Source organism: Maylandia zebra, linkage group LG3 (assembly GCF_041146795.1).
Source record: "Maylandia zebra isolate NMK-2024a linkage group LG3, Mzebra_GT3a, whole genome shotgun sequence".
Classification (NCBI taxonomy): domain Eukaryota; kingdom Metazoa; phylum Chordata; class Actinopteri; order Cichliformes; family Cichlidae; genus Maylandia; species Maylandia zebra.
Genome location: NC_135169.1, coordinates 26,842,269 through 26,862,258, shown reverse-complemented (window position 1 = coordinate 26,862,258; position 19,990 = coordinate 26,842,269). Strand labels below are relative to the sequence as shown.

Here is a 19,990-nt window from a genome sequence, read left to right as displayed (position 1 = left end):
AGAAATGAGTTCATTGGTAATTATGGCGAACAATGGTTTAGCTTGAGCGCCACTTGTGAATGCATAAAAAGGTGTTTTACACAAAAAAGAAAAATAAATTGGCATTCAACCCAACGAAAAATCATAAAGTCTGACTGACTGAGATAAGTATTTTTAAACATTATTTTAAAGCGAGGTTTAACTTACTCAAGCATAAAATAACAGTTTTGCTTAGTTCAAACGTTAACTAAGGTGCTTTTTTAAGGCCTTAAAAAGCCCTACAAACAAAATCAGCGCTGTAGACTAACCTTTTGCCACGGTTAGGTGCACATGTCATGTGACGGGCAGGAATCTCAAGGTCAAGGTCAGAGGTCAAGTTTTCTGAAAATCATGTGAATGTGGTAATCCCATAAGGAAATTACCCTAGAATCCGGAAAATAATAACATAGGTGTAATTATAAAAAATCTCAGAAGAGTTTAAATTTCAGTGACCTTGACCTTGAGGTCAGAGGTCAAGTTTTTTAAAAAATCTTTGAAGGAGTTTCACTGGCTGCTGCCAGTACTTTTACACATATAAAACCAACACAAAAGAGTTAGTAGAGCAATCAAAAAAGTATTACATATTATTATTGTGCAAAGAAATAAAAAAAAACAACAACTTCCTGGCTATTCATGAATATTATTGTTATTATTGTTGTTGTTATTTTTTATTTTTTTTATTTTATTTCCAACTGCTCTTAAATGTTTCACCTGTGATTTTCCTATAGGAAAATTAGATGTTTTATACCTTATTATTACTATTATTATATTACATTATTATATTTTAAACTGTAATCCCACAGAGATCCTTTAACAGAGGCCAAGAATTAAAATATGGAGGTAGAAACTTTGCTGGGGTTTCTTCCTGTTAAAAGGGAGTTTTTCCTTGCCGCTGTAGCCAAGTGCTTGCTCATGGAGGTAATTTAATTGGGGTTTCTTTCTAATATTTTGGAGTCTTCACCTTACAACATAAAGCAACCATTAGTAGTAGGGTTACTGCAGGTGAGGCAGAGGCAAAATATGAAGTGAACAAGTCAATGAGGGTTGTTTCGTTTTTAAAAGGGGACAGTAAACGAATTCTACTTTGCTGATGCTATTGTATAGTCGTATCTGGGGTATTACCATGTTTCCTGCTCACTTAGTTGGGGCAAGGTAAAAAAAATGGAGTAGACCCTTGGAGCATCCCTCTTACCTCTGCAGATGTGTAACTCTGTGCTGAGAATCCCGGGGGCAGAGCTTGTCGGTTCTCTGGTCGCTGGGAAGGGGTGCTGACTGGATAAAAAGCTGATCGTGGGACGTGACTCTGGGTTTGGCTGTGGGAGAATATCTGAGGTTTGGGCTGGAAGTTGTGGAAGTTCTCCTTGTGTTGTTGGAAGTCTTGAGTTTTTACTGTGAAGCCACAGCTACGATAAAACTCCTGATGAGAGGTGAGCTGACAGTCTTCTTCCCTTTCCTTCTCTCTTTCTCTCTCAAGCTCTTTCTCTCTTTGATTTTGGAGTCGCTCTCGTTCTCTCGCTCTCTCCATTTCTTTTTCCCTTTCCAGCTCGAGCTCCCTTTCCCTTTCCCACTGTCGGACCCGCTCCTCTCGCTCTCTCTCCCGCTCCATCTCCCTCATCCTTGCCCTCTCCATTTCCAGTTCCCTCTCTTGTCTTTCCTTTTCCTGCTGCTTCTCCCTTTCTCTTAGCCTCTCCTCTCGCTCCCTCAACCTCTCCTCCCTTTCCCTCGCTTGTTCCCTCTCCTTTTCTTTCCGCCTCTCCCTGCTGTTACTCACAGACTGCCTCCTGGCCTCCACAGTGTTTGAAAGCAGGGAGCTTTCCTGTGGTCCCCCCTGATAGGAATATCTCCTTTGGTTTGGAGGCTCTCCCCCTCTGGTGCTCCGGATAGACCCCAGGGCATTTGAAACAGACACGCCCTTGCTCGTTTGCTCAAAAAACTTCATTCTATCTGCAAACGGAAGGATATCAGAATCCTCGGTTCGAGAACCTGAAGACGAGCGGCCGTATGTTGATGTAGATGATGAGGTGAAAGCACAAACTCCATGACGAGACCCTGTTACTCCTAAAACGCTCTCATTGGAAACTCTGCACTGTCTGTCTTGATCAGGTTCTGGTTGGAGTTTGTGCTCAGGTGTCCAACGCCAACGGCGGGCCTTGCCAGCGGGAGCTGGTTCCTCCACAACTCGGATGCCAACACCAAAACTCGGGGCGCCTGGGTCCAGAATTTGGACAGATCTGGATAAACTATTGTTCTGAGGGTAGGTTAGGGATGGAGACTGAGTCTTTAAGACATCACGGTCTGATTCACTTGAGGTGTTTGATGGTATGACTGGTTCTGAGGTCTGGGAATCTTGGGGAAGAGAAGGAGTGGCAAATGTAGCCTTGGCACCGTCTTCCTGGGCTGGCTGTTCTGCATCTCCCTCCTCATTGACATCTGGATCCTCCTCCTGGACAGTTTCTCTACTACACAGTAACCCTCCTGGACCTCGACTGCGCTGAAGCTGGGCCTTTTTCCTCTGAATCTCATTGCGCAGGTTGGTGGCAAATCTCTCGCTTCGCCGGCGGTTCCTTCGATGGTTCCTGGAAGGGTTGGACTTTTTTGCACTTGCCTCACCTTCTACAACTTCTTGTTTTTTTTCTTCACCTTTTCCTCTGTCCACTGCTCTTTGCTCATCCAGTAAGGTATCCATACTTGCAGCAGCACTAAGAGGCTCAAAGTCCCGCTCAAGCATCTGCTCAGAGCTCAGTCTTTCCTGTGCTGATGATCCTGTGCTCTCCCCTGGCACACTCACAGAGCGACCCCATGGCACGTGATGCTGATCCGGTGTGAGAGAACCGCCATTCACATTCAGCCTCTCTCTTGAATCTTTGTCATCTCCATCTCCTTCGAAGAACACAGATCCTGGGGTTGAGCATCGGCTACCTCCCCATTTGTTTGACGTGGCATGAAGGTGGTTTTGAGAAGCTTCTTGGTGTTCACTCATTGGCTGAAGTGATGAAGGGGACCACTGGCTGCTGCAGGGAGACAAAGAGGGCTCAGAAGGGTTTGATAGACTGCATGGTTCCACAGAAGGGCTGTCACTGTTAAACTGCAGCAATTGAAGTTGTGTAGCAAGGAGCTTCTCGGGAGCGCTGTGCCTGTGTAGCACAGTAGAGCAGTGCTTGGTCTGAGTGTGGGAGATGCAGGACTGCTCTTGAACCTCGGTGGAGGCTTCTGCAGGCAAGGTGTCAGAATCAGAGTGGAGGTTGGGATTTAAGGAAGTTGTCAGTGGTTCAGAGAGGTTTTCTGAGGTGCTCTCTGAGTTGTAGTCTTTATGAGCACTAGTGTCACATTTTATAAATCTAATATTTTCCGTCTGGATACAGTGTGTATCTAAAGTATCCTTCTCGAAATTCCCACTTTGACCTCCTCCTGGTGCAGGGAAGCCATTATGCATTCCTGATTCAAGATTAAGTGAGAGCTTGTTTTCTTCATAATAAGAAGAAACACCAGAACTTTCAATAGGAGCAGAAGCACAACGTGGGTTGGTGGAATTGGGATGACTCCGGGTTGCCCTAAAACTATCTTTTCTGGTTGGAGGCTGAGGAGGGTTCCTTTTTCTTTCCATTCCTGTTTCTCCATTTCTTAGAATCTCAAAGCCTCCACCCCTCCGTTCCTGCTCATAGCAGCAGGACGAGGGTCTCTCTTTTACCTCGATGGGCCTTGGTCTCGGCCTAGTCAGTGATCTGGACTTTTGTGTGATCAGCGGTGCCTCATCTTTGCCCTCACTAGGTGACTCGCAAAGGGTTGAGGTGTCTCTAACAGGGTAGCCTTGACAAGACAAGAGGTTATCCATTGAGTTGGCTTCACCGGGTCTCAGAGGGACTGTCGCGTAGTCAGATGTGTTTGAGCTGGCGGAGAAGGAGCTGTAGGCAGAGTCTCTCTTATTGTTGAAGAGGGTGGGATCGACTGGTGAATTATGGGAGTCGGAGTATGGCTGCGTGGTGGGTGCAGGTGTGTCCAAGCTCTCCATGGAGCCCAGGGAGCTGCTTCGGTCAGTGGAGGAGTAAGGTCTGGACAGCTGACTCCACTGCATGGACAAATCACTGCAGAGAGATGGAGATGCAGAAGGTCAAACGAAATATTTCAAAAACAGACAAGGGTGGTGCTTTGGGTTATTTTGCAGACTAAATAAGCAAACAAACGCCAACTTGATCTTTGGACAACACATCAAAAACTATCCAGATTTCTTCCAGAAGGTATTTTTTTTTTAAAAACAAGGACTTTTCTGTGTTCATTTTGAAAAATATCTCTATTCACCAGTTTAAGGTGCTGTCAAGATTATGGCAAAATAACAAGTAAAAATATAACCCTAACCATAAAGCAGTAACACTGCACACAGTCTGATAAAGACAAAAAGAGAAACGCACTCAATGGCCAATTAAAATGCAGCTTTGTTTTAGTTTTAAAAGCAAAATTAACCCTGCGTGTGTAGTCAATATGATCAGTGGTGTATGCAATGGGCCCAGATGTTGCCATTGCTGCTGATTAGATACATGCCACCTCTTCCGCAGTGCCTGCAGAAATGTACACAAAACACGTGCGCCAAAATATCGATGTACGTGTGGGTGGGGTTATAGGGTTAGGGGTGGGGTTAAATCTAGGGCTTGGGGTCATTACCACTAAAGACTTCAGAGGTAGTTTTATTGGTATTATTGAGTTTTGGGGAACTGTTCAACTATTCTTTGATTAGCATAGTTAAACAGCATTATGGATTTAGGGTTAAGCTACTTGCCATTATTAATTATCGAACAATTCACATCCAACACGTAATTGGCGACTCATCTAAAGATTAGGTTGGGATTAACATTCACTCCTGTTTTAGGAATTTTTACTAGATTAAAAACTTTACCCTTTGGGTTTTCCAACACACAAAAATGACCTCATTTACTCTAACCCTGGATGGGTTGACCCTACCAGCTTCATTTAAAGTAGTTTAAAGGTTTTTGCTGGGGAGCTGGACTGTAACAACTGCAGGGAAAGGCGGAGGAAAGTCAATACAGTATCAAAATCAAAGTAAATTTTAATGTTCTCTAAGCAACTTCATGTGGTTTCCAGAACACTATGATGTTACTTCTTGACTGACAAGACAGTTAATGCCTTTAAAAGCTACATATACTAAGTCATCTTTAATTTTCATACTGCAAGTTTCGATTACCCCGCCCTTCACATCCCATCCATACAACATTTCCACTGAACAGCTGGTGGATCTGTTTTCTATCAGTGGTGAGCTGAAGATCCACGGCAGCCCCATGCGTTTTAAAGCCCCTCGGAGGAAGCCTCTTTAGGCAGAGAGGGATTTCCTCCTCATCAACTCACGCTGCCTACAGTCAAAATGTCTAAGTCATTCCTTGATTCCTCTTATCCTTTTTCATCTTCCTCCTTCATTCCTTTCTTCCAATTTTTGTCCTACCCTGTCCCAACTTCTTTACATCAAATGCACAATATTTACCCCCCCCCCCCCCCACACACACACATATATATATAGCTTTTAAAAAACATTTTACTTTCTAATAACTATATATATAGCCAAAAAAGAGAAGCGTCTGTACAACATAATCTATCCTAGCACATTTGATTTAGATAAGAAAAAAAATACTCCCCCAGCTGAATCAAGAGAGAAAAAAAGGCAGATGAGAAACAGATGAGGTATCCCTTCTAGGGCAGACAGACATGCAATAAATGTCATATGTACTGTATATCAAATGTTGCTCAATGGACTCAACTACCCGCCACTCAACCGCAATGTTGGGTTTGAATTTGACCTGTGACCCATGTTACACATCATCCTCTCGAGCTCTTTGGCCCCCCTTGTAGTTTCGACTGTTTATTAGGCCAAAAAATGACCCCGTTTCCCCCAAATGACACAGAGGAAAAAAGAACAAAAGAATTCCCAACCATCTCAACTTCGTGGAGAAAACCACACGAGACAGAATAACAGGGAGCAAAAGGAGAGGTTAGGCAGCAAAGATAGAAAAATACACTTCGTACATATTGTCTTATCAAGCGGGCTTTGAGGGCACCCAGTGTTCATGCGCTTGGTTCAAATCCAGTGCCATAAAGGCTCCAATAAAAACCTGCAGGCATTTTTATTGTGGTATTTCTTTTTCCTGTAAAGAGGAGAGAGTGGTCACTCACCCTTTTGTTATTTCTTTGGTGTCTTATTCAAACAATGGGGAAAGTTGTCAAGGAGACAGAGGAGGGGTTACAGGAGACAGAAATTTCTGAAGGACTTTGATCTCAAACCAACATGGGCAAGACAACCAGCAGACTATCTCCAGGCTGCTGCTTGTGGTATTTATGGTTTACAATTCTTTGCTTCAGAAACGTCAGTTGTAAACTATTCAACCTCAACTTACTCTTTTACGCTAAATACAAGTTTTATGCTCATGTATTCCAATGTTTTGATGATTTGTAGTACGCATATAGGTCATTTTCCTTTCCATGCTCTTACCAGTAGGCTCTATGTACATGGTGTCTCTCACATTAGACAAGCAATGTTTCTGTGTTTGACAGCTACCGTTTTCCAGTATGGCTGGATAATGTAAGAATTATATGAGCCAACTCTTAAAACTTCACTGGCTTTTGGAACATGAAGAGGAATTTATGTCCTTTATATAATGATCATGGGGTAATAAAGTCAAGACTTTAAAGTCAATAATAAAATTAGTGACCTTTAACTCATTAATATGCTGTATAACAGAAGTTGTTTAGAGCTGCATATCTGGATATGCGGATCCAAACAATGCCTTGAGGGAACTGTGCTACTGTGCCATATAAATAAAATTCAATTGAACTGAATATTTGGTTTGATAGACTTTTACACCAGAAGCCATTTCTGATGCAGGGATCTGTGCCAGCTCCCAGGTTCAAACCAAAGATCTTTCATGTGTTATGTGAAAATGCTATGAAACCACCATTAAGCTGAAGCAGCAAACAACAGCTCTGCAAAATAAAGCAAACATGGAAATGCCAACATTGCAGTTTCTCTAGTGTCCATCCAGACATGTTCAGGCATGTTCGTCAGTCTCAAGCGTTCAGTACTAGAATGACATAAATGGGAGCCCTGGGAGTGGTGCAATATAAGTACATAAATCGCTCAATAAGATCACGGGTGTAAAACAGTGAGATACAATACTCTGACTGGCAGGGTGGAAAGTACGCTTCATTATCTGCATGAGAAAACAGTCTTTGAGGGAAGTGAGCAATGGATGGGAGAGGAGAGGCTTCTGTATAAGTTTGACCTGGGTGACAGAGAGAGGAAGAGAGGAAATGAGACGGGAGCTGGAGAGGAAATGACAGTCACTCCTGCCCAATCAGACGCAATGTGGAACATGTGAGTGTGAGGTTTGACGAAGACGCACCAGCACAAATACACAAACGCACGATGTGAGAGTTACAAAAGGCATACACACTCCTGTGAAAGCTGGAGATATTTTATCCCTACTTTACTTATTGCTTACACATGGTTAGAGCAAAAATAAAACACACACACACACACACACACACACACACACACACACACACACACACACACACACACACACACACACACACGGACTGTACAAAATGTACTCTCCTTCACACAAACACAGTTTATTGAACGTCTTCCTCTCTTTGTCCACATTTTCTGGGAGTCACACGACATTGTCCAGAGTTATGCCGGGAGCTGCCTCCTCATCCGACTGATGAGATCAGGCGGGAGAACTGTGGGAATAAGAACCCCCCACGCACACTAACACACACACGCACACATAATGTGGGACTATTAAAACAGTGGTACGTTAGATCACTGATTGCTATCAAAAGGAGAACAACTGACAAAGACATAAAGGCTATTTTTACTGTGAGTAGCTTGGTGAGATCATACTCTAATACAAAGAGTTTTATTCAACCTGACTATCCGATTCAATTATTTGTCACTGATGTATTACAGTAGCAGAAAAAAAAATCTCATAGCTAGACTCAGAGCGGAAGTAATACTCATTGATTTGGGAAATTTTCAATAAAAAGTAGCACTTTCACTAAGTAATTAGTCATTTACACATGCTGCTTGACAGCTGGCCACCATATTGGATGTGCTGCACCCAGCAGTTGATGGGGAAAAAATGTGTAGTCCCCAACTGGATGGCAGTGGTTCCTGGGGGTTTCTGGCTCTCGCTGGGTGAAAATTCAAACTATGATCACAGCAATATGTTAGCAATCAAATAGTCACAAGAAGGTCTGCCAACCAGTTGGGTGACACATGTTTTTCCCTAGTGACAGGTGGTTGCCAGGGGGTCACTGACTGGTCTGAAAATCTGTGTGGCTGGGACTTGAGCAATCCCATCGACTGCAATCAACCTCTGGAAACCACTCACAGCCGATCAGGGAACACTAGTTTTTCTCTCTTGGTTGCCTGATGGTCATGGATTAGTCTCTAGGCCTGTGTAAGTGGGACCTTAGTCACTTAATCCCACATTGTCAGCATGAGCACCATGATATCTATATGTCAGAAAACATCACATTGACTTGTCACGTGTCTGCAAAACTACAAAGAATATAGTTTATGTAGAATGGTCTCCCACCTGATATTTTATATGGGCACATGGGCAAAACACTGTCAGAGGGCCAGAAACTCAACAAAAGGCAGCTTCATGTTAATGAATTTGGAGGGGAATGACTAATGAGTCTGGACTGCTGTTTAACTTATTATTCCAATTATGTGCACAAACAAATCTTTTCTGTCATGAGTTTGAACATTGCAAGATCCCAAATGATGGATAAAAAGCTGTCTGTGCTGCATGTTTTAACATCGGGTGGCCAATGGGTGGCCAATGGGTGGCCAATGGGTGGCCAGGTATAGTAAATAATTTCCTAGTCTTTTGTTTTATTTTAGAGTTAAACCAGTTTGAAACATTCAAAAGTCTTTTAATGTACTGACATTCCTTAAAAGAATCACTATTTTAAAAAAATCATTATTATCTATATTCTTTTATAGACGATGGCATTTATTCTGACTTCAAATATTCAGTTTTAATGATTGCAAAATTGTCATCCTGGAGTCCATATTAAGACATGTTTTATGCTAACCTAAAATGACAGCAAACTGTGATTCTTTTAAAAGAAAAAGGGAATCTGTGGATGTTTTTGGGGCTGGCTGTTTTAAAATGATGCTGTAGATATTGAATTCAGTGAGTTTAAGGTCATTCAGCACCATGTTTCTCATGTTTTAATTTAGCCAGATAAGTTCAACATCAAATCCATGAAAAGTGGGATTTAATTTAGAAGTAATTTTGAATGGAGTCATACAGGACTTTTATGACTTAGTAGTAAAAAAAAGAAACCTGAATACTTCCACAATTTAGAGGTTTAGCAAAGCTGGGCTTAATGACATAATTATCTACTATCTCATGGCTCAATGAGCAATTGCTGTCTGAAGATCTGTAATTGGTACAGATTAATTACACCACATGGCAGGAAGATATGATACTGAAAACACACCAAACTTCCGCCGAGAGGGCGTCTGAGATAAACCCATCAGCAAAACAAGGTTAGCCATTAATGCGTTGCTGTGTGATTTGGATTAGTCGCTGTGAAAAAGACCACACTGGAAAAAGTGTGACTCTTTCATGAAGCATTCAAATGTTTGGTGTCCAAAACTCAAGTGTACACCACCACTTTTTAAAAACTCTGCTTTTCATCAACATCTCAACTGGAAAGGTGAATTACTTAAACCAATTTCCACTCCACCCCATTTTAGTGTTATTCTACATCTTTCTTAAAACTTCTTGATTTAAACTGCAACTATTAACTGCAGAAGGCCAAATAACAAAACAAAATCCATCTGAATTTGTTGTTGCATCCCTTTCACTTTTAAAAACCCCGAGGGCTCTGAATGGATTTGCCACCGCAGCAGAAAACATCTTGTCCCCCACGAGCAGACGAACAAAGAGCTGGTCACCAGAGAGATCTGATTGGTTATTGCTTTGGAATGTTTAAATAGAAGCCAAAAATAGACCTGCTTCCTGTGTGGGCCATGTTGACATTAAAACAGTGATGTCACCTGCTTCCTGGCAATTGTTGGCTTTAGGGGCACAGTCAGAGTCACAGGGACCAATTTTTTTTCTTTTAAATCCCAGGTGGGGACTTGCAAATAATGGGATCATACTGTATGACTAATATAAAGTATGATGTTTTTGGTGGAGCAGCAAAACCTGATTTGCTGTAATTCAGATGAAGATGCTCATCTTATATTCCCCAGCTTGTAATTACTCTTCCCCTCAGTGAGGAAGCGACAAATTAAAGCCAGGAGAAAAACGAATCCCAAAAGAACCTTAAAATCAGAGATATCACTGAGCGCACCATATAAACAACAGCTTTACATGGAGATCATCTGAAACACACTGCGTCAAGACTACGTCAAAACATCTTGCATAAACCTTATCGGTAAAAGGTCTATTATCATTAATAGTCATTAGGGAAACAAGGTGAATATCTCCGACCTCTTCAGTCGCTTAGGCCCATTTTACACCTGCCATTTTTTGTGTGCGTTGCATGTTGTGCCACTGCACAGTTTGTTTTTCTATTCTTGGCTCCATATGATGTCAAAAAATATGGAGCAATACCCTTTATTTGGTATTCCAACTCTGTAACATGCAACGTCTGTCTGCTCAGGAAACTGAATTTCCCGGAGGAATCCACCCAAGGGATTAATACAGTTTTATCTAATCTATCTAATCTAATCTAAAATACAAAAGCCCCTCCCACTTGCTTTCAACCCTTTCTTTGAGCCAATCAGAAGAAAGTTAGTTTCAAGACAAAGGTGCTAAAACAGCTTATTTCAGCTAGATGATGAACTGAGGCTCTGCACTAAGGCTCACTATAGGATCTATTCCAAACCCGAATCCAATGTTAAAAATATGGAGCTAGAACACAATCGCTCTTGTGTTGTATCTTATATCTGAAAAAACATCTTGACTCCCTCACGGGGCTCAGCTCGGACCCAGCAGACCACTGGGTTTGTGCACCACTGGAAACCCTGAGGCCCATAAACATCACGCTCACAGGCTTCATGCTATAAAGACTTATGTAGTCCAGTGCCAAATGTCACTATCAACAATATCAGTCAGTATGATGAATGTCTACCTCGACCTTAAGCGATATAGTACACTTCGAAAGTATGTAAATATTGATTAAACCAAGTGATTTATTGCTCAAATCATCTTTCAAGCAAACAAACAAAGCTCCTGCTACTTTCACATTCTACATATGTGAGACATCACTGAAAATAGTAAGGCTTTTACTGCTTTACATAACTGCAAGCTTCAACATTTAATATATTCATTACGATAATTAATTTAATTATGAAAGCAATTCCCTGTAGTGATATAATCATGTAACTGCATTCAAACATAGAAAATCCCCTGTAGAGCACAAACAGAACTTTACATGAGCTCGGAAGATTTCATTGAGTAAAACCCACCTTTCTATGGTGGCTTTTATTGAATGAAACCTAAAGGTTAGAAAAATTGTCAGAAAAAATTAGGGACCCACCTCTCAGGAAAATGCAAATAAACAGCACCACCTACTTACGAGACACATAAAAACTTTGTTCACACGTTAGCTCACCTGCTGTCAGTCGTGTGCCAGGGTAGTGTGTAAGGGCCGGGGTGGAGCTGCATGGCAGGTGGAGGGGGTGGAGGAGGGGGGAGAGGTGGGGAGTCGGCAGTGGGGAGGCAGGGTGGTGCTGGAGGAGGGGACGGGGGGGGAGGGGGAGGGGGAGGGGGAGGGAAGGGCAGCTCCGACAGCTTTGCCAGGTGCCAGGAGTGAGGCCTGATGAAAGGGACACTACGTCTGTGGAGACAAAAACAAAAACAAAAAAAACACAGGTGAAAATCAAGTGTTTAATCAATCAATCAGCTGATCAGAGAGGAAAGTAACGGCCCCGATAGCCAATTTACCAGCAGTTCAATGGTACCTACTGCAGTGTCCCTGTATTACAGGAACACTGCGTTCTTCTACTAAAACACATCCAGAAACATCCTTTAGCACCACTTGCAGGCCAGTTGAATTTAGGGGACTCCTGAGATTTTGGTCAAACATAAAGAAGCGGCTGTGGTGTTGTATTTCCCGCCCGGATGCTTCCAGTGTGTCTGTATAAATGTGAAACATGCTTTTCCCCTGGCAACTAATGTGATTTCCTTGTTTTTAATAGGGCCGGTTTTCCTTTTTCCTACCTACTTCATGTCTATGGGATCTTTTTACCCACCACTTCTAAGCAGGATGTCTGAATATGATTAATATAGGCAAAATGTATAAGATGACATGCTTGTTTGCAACCACAAGCCTAAGTGTCTTGGATCGTAAGAGCTCACATAAAATGTATGCCTACAGCGGCAGCGCCGTGCCAACCTAAATCCTGTGGAAACTGCTTCCTCGCAAGCTGTTTGGACTTCAGCGCTATGTCCATTAAAAACTCATCTAACGTGTACAGTAAGCCCTCCGGTCTGATCTAAAGCCAGGCATTCCAGTGTATCCCAAGATATTCACTAAGTCCCTTGTTCAGACTTCCGATCACATATGCTCGCCAGATTCAGCTCAGCCCCCCTGCAGACAGACTGCAAGATGGGCTGATTGAGCAGAAGAAAAGAGTGAGAAGACTAGGCAGTTATAAATGTTACATTCCTCAAGTTTGAATGGACCTTTATGGTGGTAATCATATCTTTAAGAATAACACTGACTTGGAAATACTGTTGCTGGATGGAAATAACATACTCCTAGTTCCTCTATAGAGAACAGGAACTAAGAGGTGTGAGCTTGAATCAAACTGAAGTCAGAAAAGCTGGGAATTTGCTGAGAGACTTCACCCAGTGAGAAACTTACTTTAAAAAAGACAAAAGGTTCAAGTATCTGGTGCAAAAATCTTAGATGTAGAGTATAACAATTAATAAGCTTTAGTAAAAAGGAAGAGTTTTTGGAACCAAAAGGACGCTTTTGGATATTTAAATCAAAGAAAATCTCATAAAATTCAATTTGAAATGATTTTCTTTATTGTATTTTACTTCATTTTGACTTTTTGCCACTGACTTTGACTCTGCTTGTTTGACTTGACATTTTCTTTTACCTACTCATTGAAAAATGCCATCATCAGTCAAATAACAACTCAATTAACCTAAAATTTCACAAAACTGGCTCGCTCCAATTTCAAATACACTTCAACCTTGACTGGCATTTAATCCTTTGACCCGAGAGCTTGACTTGTCCCAAAAGGTTTAAAAGTGAGTTTGAAAACACCCGAAATACCAACTGGATGACATGGTGGATAATTATGACAAAAAAGGGCCAAAGTTTAATTCCAAACAACACTCCAATGAGAGGACTATTAAGGTCATCAAGCACAAAGTACAAAAAATGTAAAATTAGACTATTTTGGAAAAACATAGGGAAGTACAGTTTTGGGAGAAGAATGCAGATCCTGGCACCAAGAGGGAAAGGAAAGGACCATTTTTGCATATTATTGTTTATGATAAAGCAGGGGCAGGAGACCCATTTCCAAAATAAACACTCCAGTTTCCTGATTCTGGCTCCTTAAGAGGGATTTCTATCTGAACCCGCTGATTGTTCAACTCTGCTGACAATGTCCTTAAATTATCCCCTGAGAAAGTTTATGCAGAGCCTGCGTATATGCGTCTACGCTCCTACGTGTATGCTGCACTATGTGTGGGAACTATCTAAACTTGACCAGACAAAATACCATTATTGAACAAAATACAAACATTGACAGACCCCCCCCCCCCCCCCCCCCCCCCATTTCTCACTGCCACCTCCTCAGTTTCTCCAAGTTTAGCTTTCCAGAGATTGATTACTGTGAAAAATCAAATGTAGTAATGCCAAAGTCAGATGGAGATGGTGTGCACGACAAAGGGTAAAAAAGAAAGGAAAAATGTGCCGACTCGTAGCTTAAAAGAAAACAGAGCGCTGATCTGCTGTTGTGCAGCAATGCAGGGGACAAGGGAAAAGCTCTCCAAAACCACAAAGCCAATCAGTGCGTTTTCAAAAGGCTGAGAGCAGCAGCCAAGAGGGCAGCAGTGATCAAATTAGGGGATTTACAGCATGAAGAGCTGCACCTCCAACATAGGAATACATAAGTGTTCTTACAAACTTGACTAAAGTGCTGTACAGCTTAAAACAAAACCAAAACAGAAAGTTTCACAGTACGAAAACTTGGATGAATGACTAATAAAGTATTATTAAAAAAATAAATCTCAGCTAATAAAATAATAAACAAACAAAAAAACCACAGAAAACATATGTTTGAATAATTTCTGTAAGTCTCCATGCAGCATAGAAACTGACCGTGAGGCTATTCTACAGCTTTGGAAAAGCCGCCATTAACCTCCTGGCGTCCACACATGTGAACATCACATTTTGGGTTATTTAGACCAAAATACTCAATTTTGACTACAACGGCCTGATATCCACTTACGAGCACATTATACCGCTACTGTTCTATCGAAATTTTAAATGAATATCCTCATATGTGGCTCTTATTTTTCTTAGAAACAAAAATCAGGTTAAAAAAAAAAATCTGCAAATTCTTTGTTTTTACATTCATCAGGTTCCAATATGTTCAAATATCACAGAGAAATTAAAAATGCATGCCGTGGAAGAGTTCAGGTCTTAGGAGGTTAAAGCACAGCCTCCTTTACCCTCTAATCCCGATCACAGGGCAATAACAAGTACTTCTTCTGATAATGTTACAGTGGTAGAAAAGGGTCAAAGCTGTTACGAAAATTTTTGGTCAAAGATTATTTAAAATGAAGAAGACTGTGTTTAGTTCAAGTTTCCTAAACCAATTATTAAAACATAGGGTTTAAATTAAAAGCTGTGTTTATGTCAGTTACGAAAAAATGAAACAACTCACAAAGGACTAAAACATTAGTGTTAAATGTACACCGTAGGTCTCTTATAACTGAAAACTCTTAGGAAGCCCTACATCCTAATCTGACATGGACCTCCATAGAAATCTACATGTCGCATCAATGCAGCCAACAATGACCATGATTGGCCAGTTGCATATCCATTGAGTTCCCCTGTTCATTCTCAGATGCTTTCTTGCAGCTTCACAGAATTATGGGTAATCTTGCTCTATTTCCTGGAGGGTTAGTTTCTGAACTATTGGAATGGATGTAAGGGAATGCACAAAAAAAAAACAGCAGGGAAAATCTAAGGGTATATATATACTGTATATACATGCTACAGCAAGAAACTCACCATAAGAAAAACAGCTACCCAGGAAGTGAACAAAAAGTCCCAGTGAAAGAACCGGTTTCCCTGCTTAAAACTGTTTAATTTTTTGTTATTTGGACTTTTTGGCAAAAAAAAAAAAAAAAAAAAAAAAAAAAAAAAAAAAAAAAAGAGGCAAGAACTTTAACCTATTTTACTCAAAACTGTTGAAGATCTGTACTACATTATAGTAACATTATTATAGTAACATCCACAGGGACTCTTTTATTTATGAAAAACAGGAAACACACAAAGGACCCGGCTCTTACTGTCCTTTTAACCACGGTGACTGAAAGATCTGGATCAACGAAACAGGCTTAATAATAAATCCACAGAACTCCCACTTTCCTGTTCCTGACACTGTAACCCAATTGGCTACCTGTCCCCCAACTGGCAACAACAAGCAAAGAGGAATCACATGAAGCACATTTTTCAAATAATTCCCTGGCACACCCTGAACAGCAGCTTGTCCTTGACGTGGAGTCAAAGTTAATGAGATAAGAGATGATAATTGTTCCGTTTTGACCGCAACCAATTGGGAAATTCAATCACGTTGGCTCTACGTAGCGAGCTTCTACTTCAACATGTATTCTCTGGGAGTTATGCAGGTTTTTTAGGATCTTAAATAGAAGAGCTGGATGGAATGAGAGAAGTGGCAAGGAGACGAGAAGAAGACACAAGCTGGCGACAGCAGTCAAAGGCCGAGAAATTATAAATTCTCAACTCTGAATGAGCCTCTATTAGAGGATCTGCTGGAATGTCCCACTTAATGGTCAGCAACGGCAACAGCTGACTGATACCACAAAGGTCACAGCGCATAATCTCAGTCACACACACTGTCTCAATACAGTACAGACCGAATGCCAGAAAGGCGGCTGGACAAACAAGTAAGGACTGAAACTGACTGAAGACACTTTGCTTTGGAGACAGGACGGATTCAGTTTCTTTAAAGATTCACAGCGACAAGAAGCTGTGATTTTAAAATGAGCCAGAGGATGCAAATGTCCAGATTATTCCTCGTAAGTTTGAAAATAATGTTGCACAAAGGCTGTCAAACTTACCAGACTCCCCAAGCTGAAGCGTCCACTGTCAAACTGATCGGGTCTCTTCACAGCTTCCCTGACAGCCACAGTTCAAGTTCAAAGACACTCTGCTGCTTTAAGTCCCATACACAACACTCTCTTGCTTTTATGGTCACAATTTGGAAAGAAATTCGTCCTCAAGCCAGCTGAGGTCTGATAAGAGTCGATGTGTGACTTGAAAGTGGAGTTCAAGCCAGAGAGCTTGTTGTCCATCTGAGGAGGTAAAGTAGGTGGCAGGTTCTGACCAGGAGGGAAAAACCAACCGACAAGCCTCATCTCCCCTCTCCCTCCTTTTCCTCTTTACTTCCTCCCTTGCTCCTCTTGCTGGAAGACAAAACATGACTATTACTCCCTCCTGTATTCTGCATTTCTCTCCTTACTTCCCTCCCTCTCCCTCTCCTTGCCTCTCTCTCTCCCATGTCATTCTTTCCCTGCCTCTCTCGCCCCCTCTCAGGCAGGATGTGTGAGTCAGTGAGGGAGGAAGTATTGTGGAGGGCAGATAAAGTAGCGCACGGCTGCTAGAATAATACCCAGAGTTCCACACTGTTATTGTCTGACGGGGGTGTTCAGAGGTACTTCCTCCTTGTGTGTGTGTGTGTGTGTGTGTGTGTGTGTTCGTGCACACGTGTGTTTGCAGAGCATGAAAAAGACATCGAAAGAGTAAAGACAGCAGAGTGCTGGAGAGACATGGGGGGGGGGGGGGGGGGGGGGGTTACACTTTGGCAGAGAGATGAGAAAAACAAAATGTGGTGAAGGAAAGGGAACGTAGTAGAGGATGGAGAGGTCTGCAGAATAATTATAGACAAACACAATGAGTGGTGGTGATGGATGGACAGTAGAGAAAACACTGTGCTACTGATAAGAAATATTATCCTTTGCAATTCAAACTTTGTGCGCTAGTGTTGCTCAAAGGACAGAGCAGCGGGCAGGAGGAAAAAAAACTGGTCAAATTCTAGCCTCTGTCTCAATGTTGGCTCCCAGTGATTCACGAAACAGGGGGGGGGCATTATGATCTCGAAGGTTTAGTTTTGTCTTGTGGTTTGCACCCTTTTCCATTGCAGTGGTGCAATTTTGCCCCTTTGTAAAAGAACAAACTCATTCAATGTTAGTTTCACCTTAAACTGTGATTGCTAAAAGAACTTCTGGGAGAACTACAAGCAGAGAGCCGAGTACAGCTGTCTCAGACACACACTTAGATAAGCTGTAATAAGTTGTACCTAATAAATTTAAAATGTAATTTTTAAGTTACATTTTAATACGAGTATTTACAATTTGCTACAGTATGTATAAATGGGTTACAACAACAACAAATGCATTGCAATCATATCTTCATACACTGTTTGTTTTTTTTCATTTAAAGCACATTGGTTTTTAATTTTTAATGTTATATAAATAAAATTTACTTATGATGATTCTTTTTGGAGAGTGGGTTTTGGATATACTAAAAAAACAGAACAAGAAACAAACCTAACTGTTCCCAGTAGGCTTCTAGTAGCTTAAATTATAATCAAGTGTTGTTAGAAGGAAAAAAAGCAACAACCACATAAAAATCCCATCACGGCATTCCCAGTTTAGACTCTAGCTGGGAACTTACCATGCATGTCGTTAATGTACTGCCTTATCGTTCATTTCATGTCAACTCTCAACCATGCACTTCTAGAGGAAAGCATGAAAGACCATTTATACTTAAAATACACAACTGAAAATCCACATAACATAACAGCTGAAATACTTTTAAACTAAAGCTAATGATGATGATGATACCAAAATTCCTTTTTCAATTAGATTATAAAATGTTGGAAAATCCCGAATTCACAAAAGAAGCCAGAAAAACTTCTGATAGGTTCTTTGAATTGCATAAACAGTCCAAAAACCAGATGTTAAGCAGATGTTAAAATTACAGTGGTTGCCTTTAAGAAGCTGAGGCCAGAAAATGTCTGGATTTTCCTTTCTTTAAAAAAAAAAAAAAAAAAACTAAACTGATTTATCCTCCAACAAGTTTTTTCAGATTAATCTATCAACTGATTACTCAAGTTTCAGGTTCAATGCAGCTTGTGGGTCAGAGTGGACATTTTTTCATTTTAAACCAATTTAGATTTGGGGAGAAAATTTCGCCCAGTTGTTTGAATGAAAACAGTGTTGGATAAGAGAGATGTAGAAAGCTATATTTATGAGGGTTTCATAACTTTTTCTTACAGATACTGTGAGGAAAACTTAACTAACCTGCAGTCAAAACGTAAAACTGTTGGATTGTTTGCTCTGCGCAGCAACAGACCACCAAGGCACGCTTAAAGAAATTATGATCATCCATTGATTCCAGTAACAGGTGAACCAAGCCAAACACCCACGAAGTTTATATAAAGATGATCTTTCAGAGGGTAAACTCAGCCTCAAATCTGCATTCTTCTTGATGACCCATAGGGGGCAACCAGTGTGGCTGCACAATCAAGTCTGACTATATAGATGTCTATGGGGAAATGATTGTGCTTCTCACATGATTTATGACCTCAGTAAACAGTTTCCTTGTGACTTTGCGGTCCCCAGTCACAGCTTCAAGACTTGTTTAACGTGGTATGATGTTGATTTTGAAAATTATGGTCCAATTTAGAGTAAAATCAGGCTTTTTACTGGTTCAGAGTAAGTCTTTGGAAGGTGAATACTTTCACTTAAGGTAAGTACTTAAGTTGATTGGTCTACATTTGCTTAGCATAACGAGTCTTCGTTACCTTACTTAGTCACCGTTTTCCTGTTATTTCCAGCCATTTGATAAACAACAATAATGTGCTTTATGCCTGCGTACATTAAACCTCACAGAAGCAAATGGTTAAAATTTCCTTTTGGTGTGAGCACAAAACCTATTTGGTGAGTGCCAAACACTGAGAAACACTGGGTCTATTTTGTGATTGACAAATCTATACCTTTTGAGCATGCAGTATCGCTCACTTTTTATGTTTGATATCCAAAGTCTAAGATGGCACTCAGATCCAGGCTTCAAAAACAGGAACCAGTGGTCACTGTGACTATTTGCACCTTTTATAAAAGAGTCTTTTGTTTTTTTTCTTCAGAGGGTAAATTCACCTTAGCTAAAAGTGTATCAATGTCACTATCCCCTCAATACTGACCAGACATGAAGCTTGCAGAGCAAACAGCAAGAGGTGAGTGTCCAGCATGAACGGTGTTAAAGTTTAACCAAGCACACAACCGCTGATACTTAATAACATGAGGCCCTCTGTGGGCTTCAAAGGACTTCCTGGAGACGTATATCTCCTGCAGACCCCACGGAAAGCACACTGTGTACATGCATGTGGGGAGATTCCTTACATTCCCTGTCTGCTCCGTCAGGGTCAAGGGTCAACTATGCTAGAAAGCCTTAAACAAGCTCACCTCCTCCCCTCTATCCCCTTTGTGTTCGCATGATAAGAATCTATTTGTTTGCTTAATGGGTCTCTCTTGTGTGTGTCTGCATGCAATCAGACCCTTGTTTGTTTGCCTTGCAGCCCCTCATCACCATTGATTATGGATTTCTGACTGGTACCCGCTCGTAGGCATGCATTTACTGTGTAGACACACGCATGCAAACATGCAGG

General features: G+C 41.3%; 1 protein-coding gene across 2 annotated transcripts in view; it reads right to left on the bottom strand.

Annotated features, from left to right (window-relative positions):
* shroom4 (shroom family member 4) overlaps positions 1–19,990 on the bottom strand; it is a 101,651-nt gene that overhangs the window by 17,904 nt on the left and 63,757 nt on the right. The window contains exons 1-3 of one of the 2 annotated variants that reach the window (XM_076881629.1): positions 16,383–16,801; positions 11,665–11,889; positions 1,211–4,100 (exon numbers count right to left, since the gene is read on the bottom strand). In XM_076881629.1, the coding sequence (XP_076737744.1) occupies positions 1,211–4,100; positions 11,665–11,717 (2,943 nt within the window). In that variant the 5' untranslated portion in view covers positions 11,718–11,889; positions 16,383–16,801. Of the gene's footprint in view, positions 1–1,210; positions 4,101–11,664; positions 11,890–16,382; positions 16,802–19,990 lie in introns of those variants that run through there. The other variant, XM_004573759.5, reaches the window with a different exon arrangement.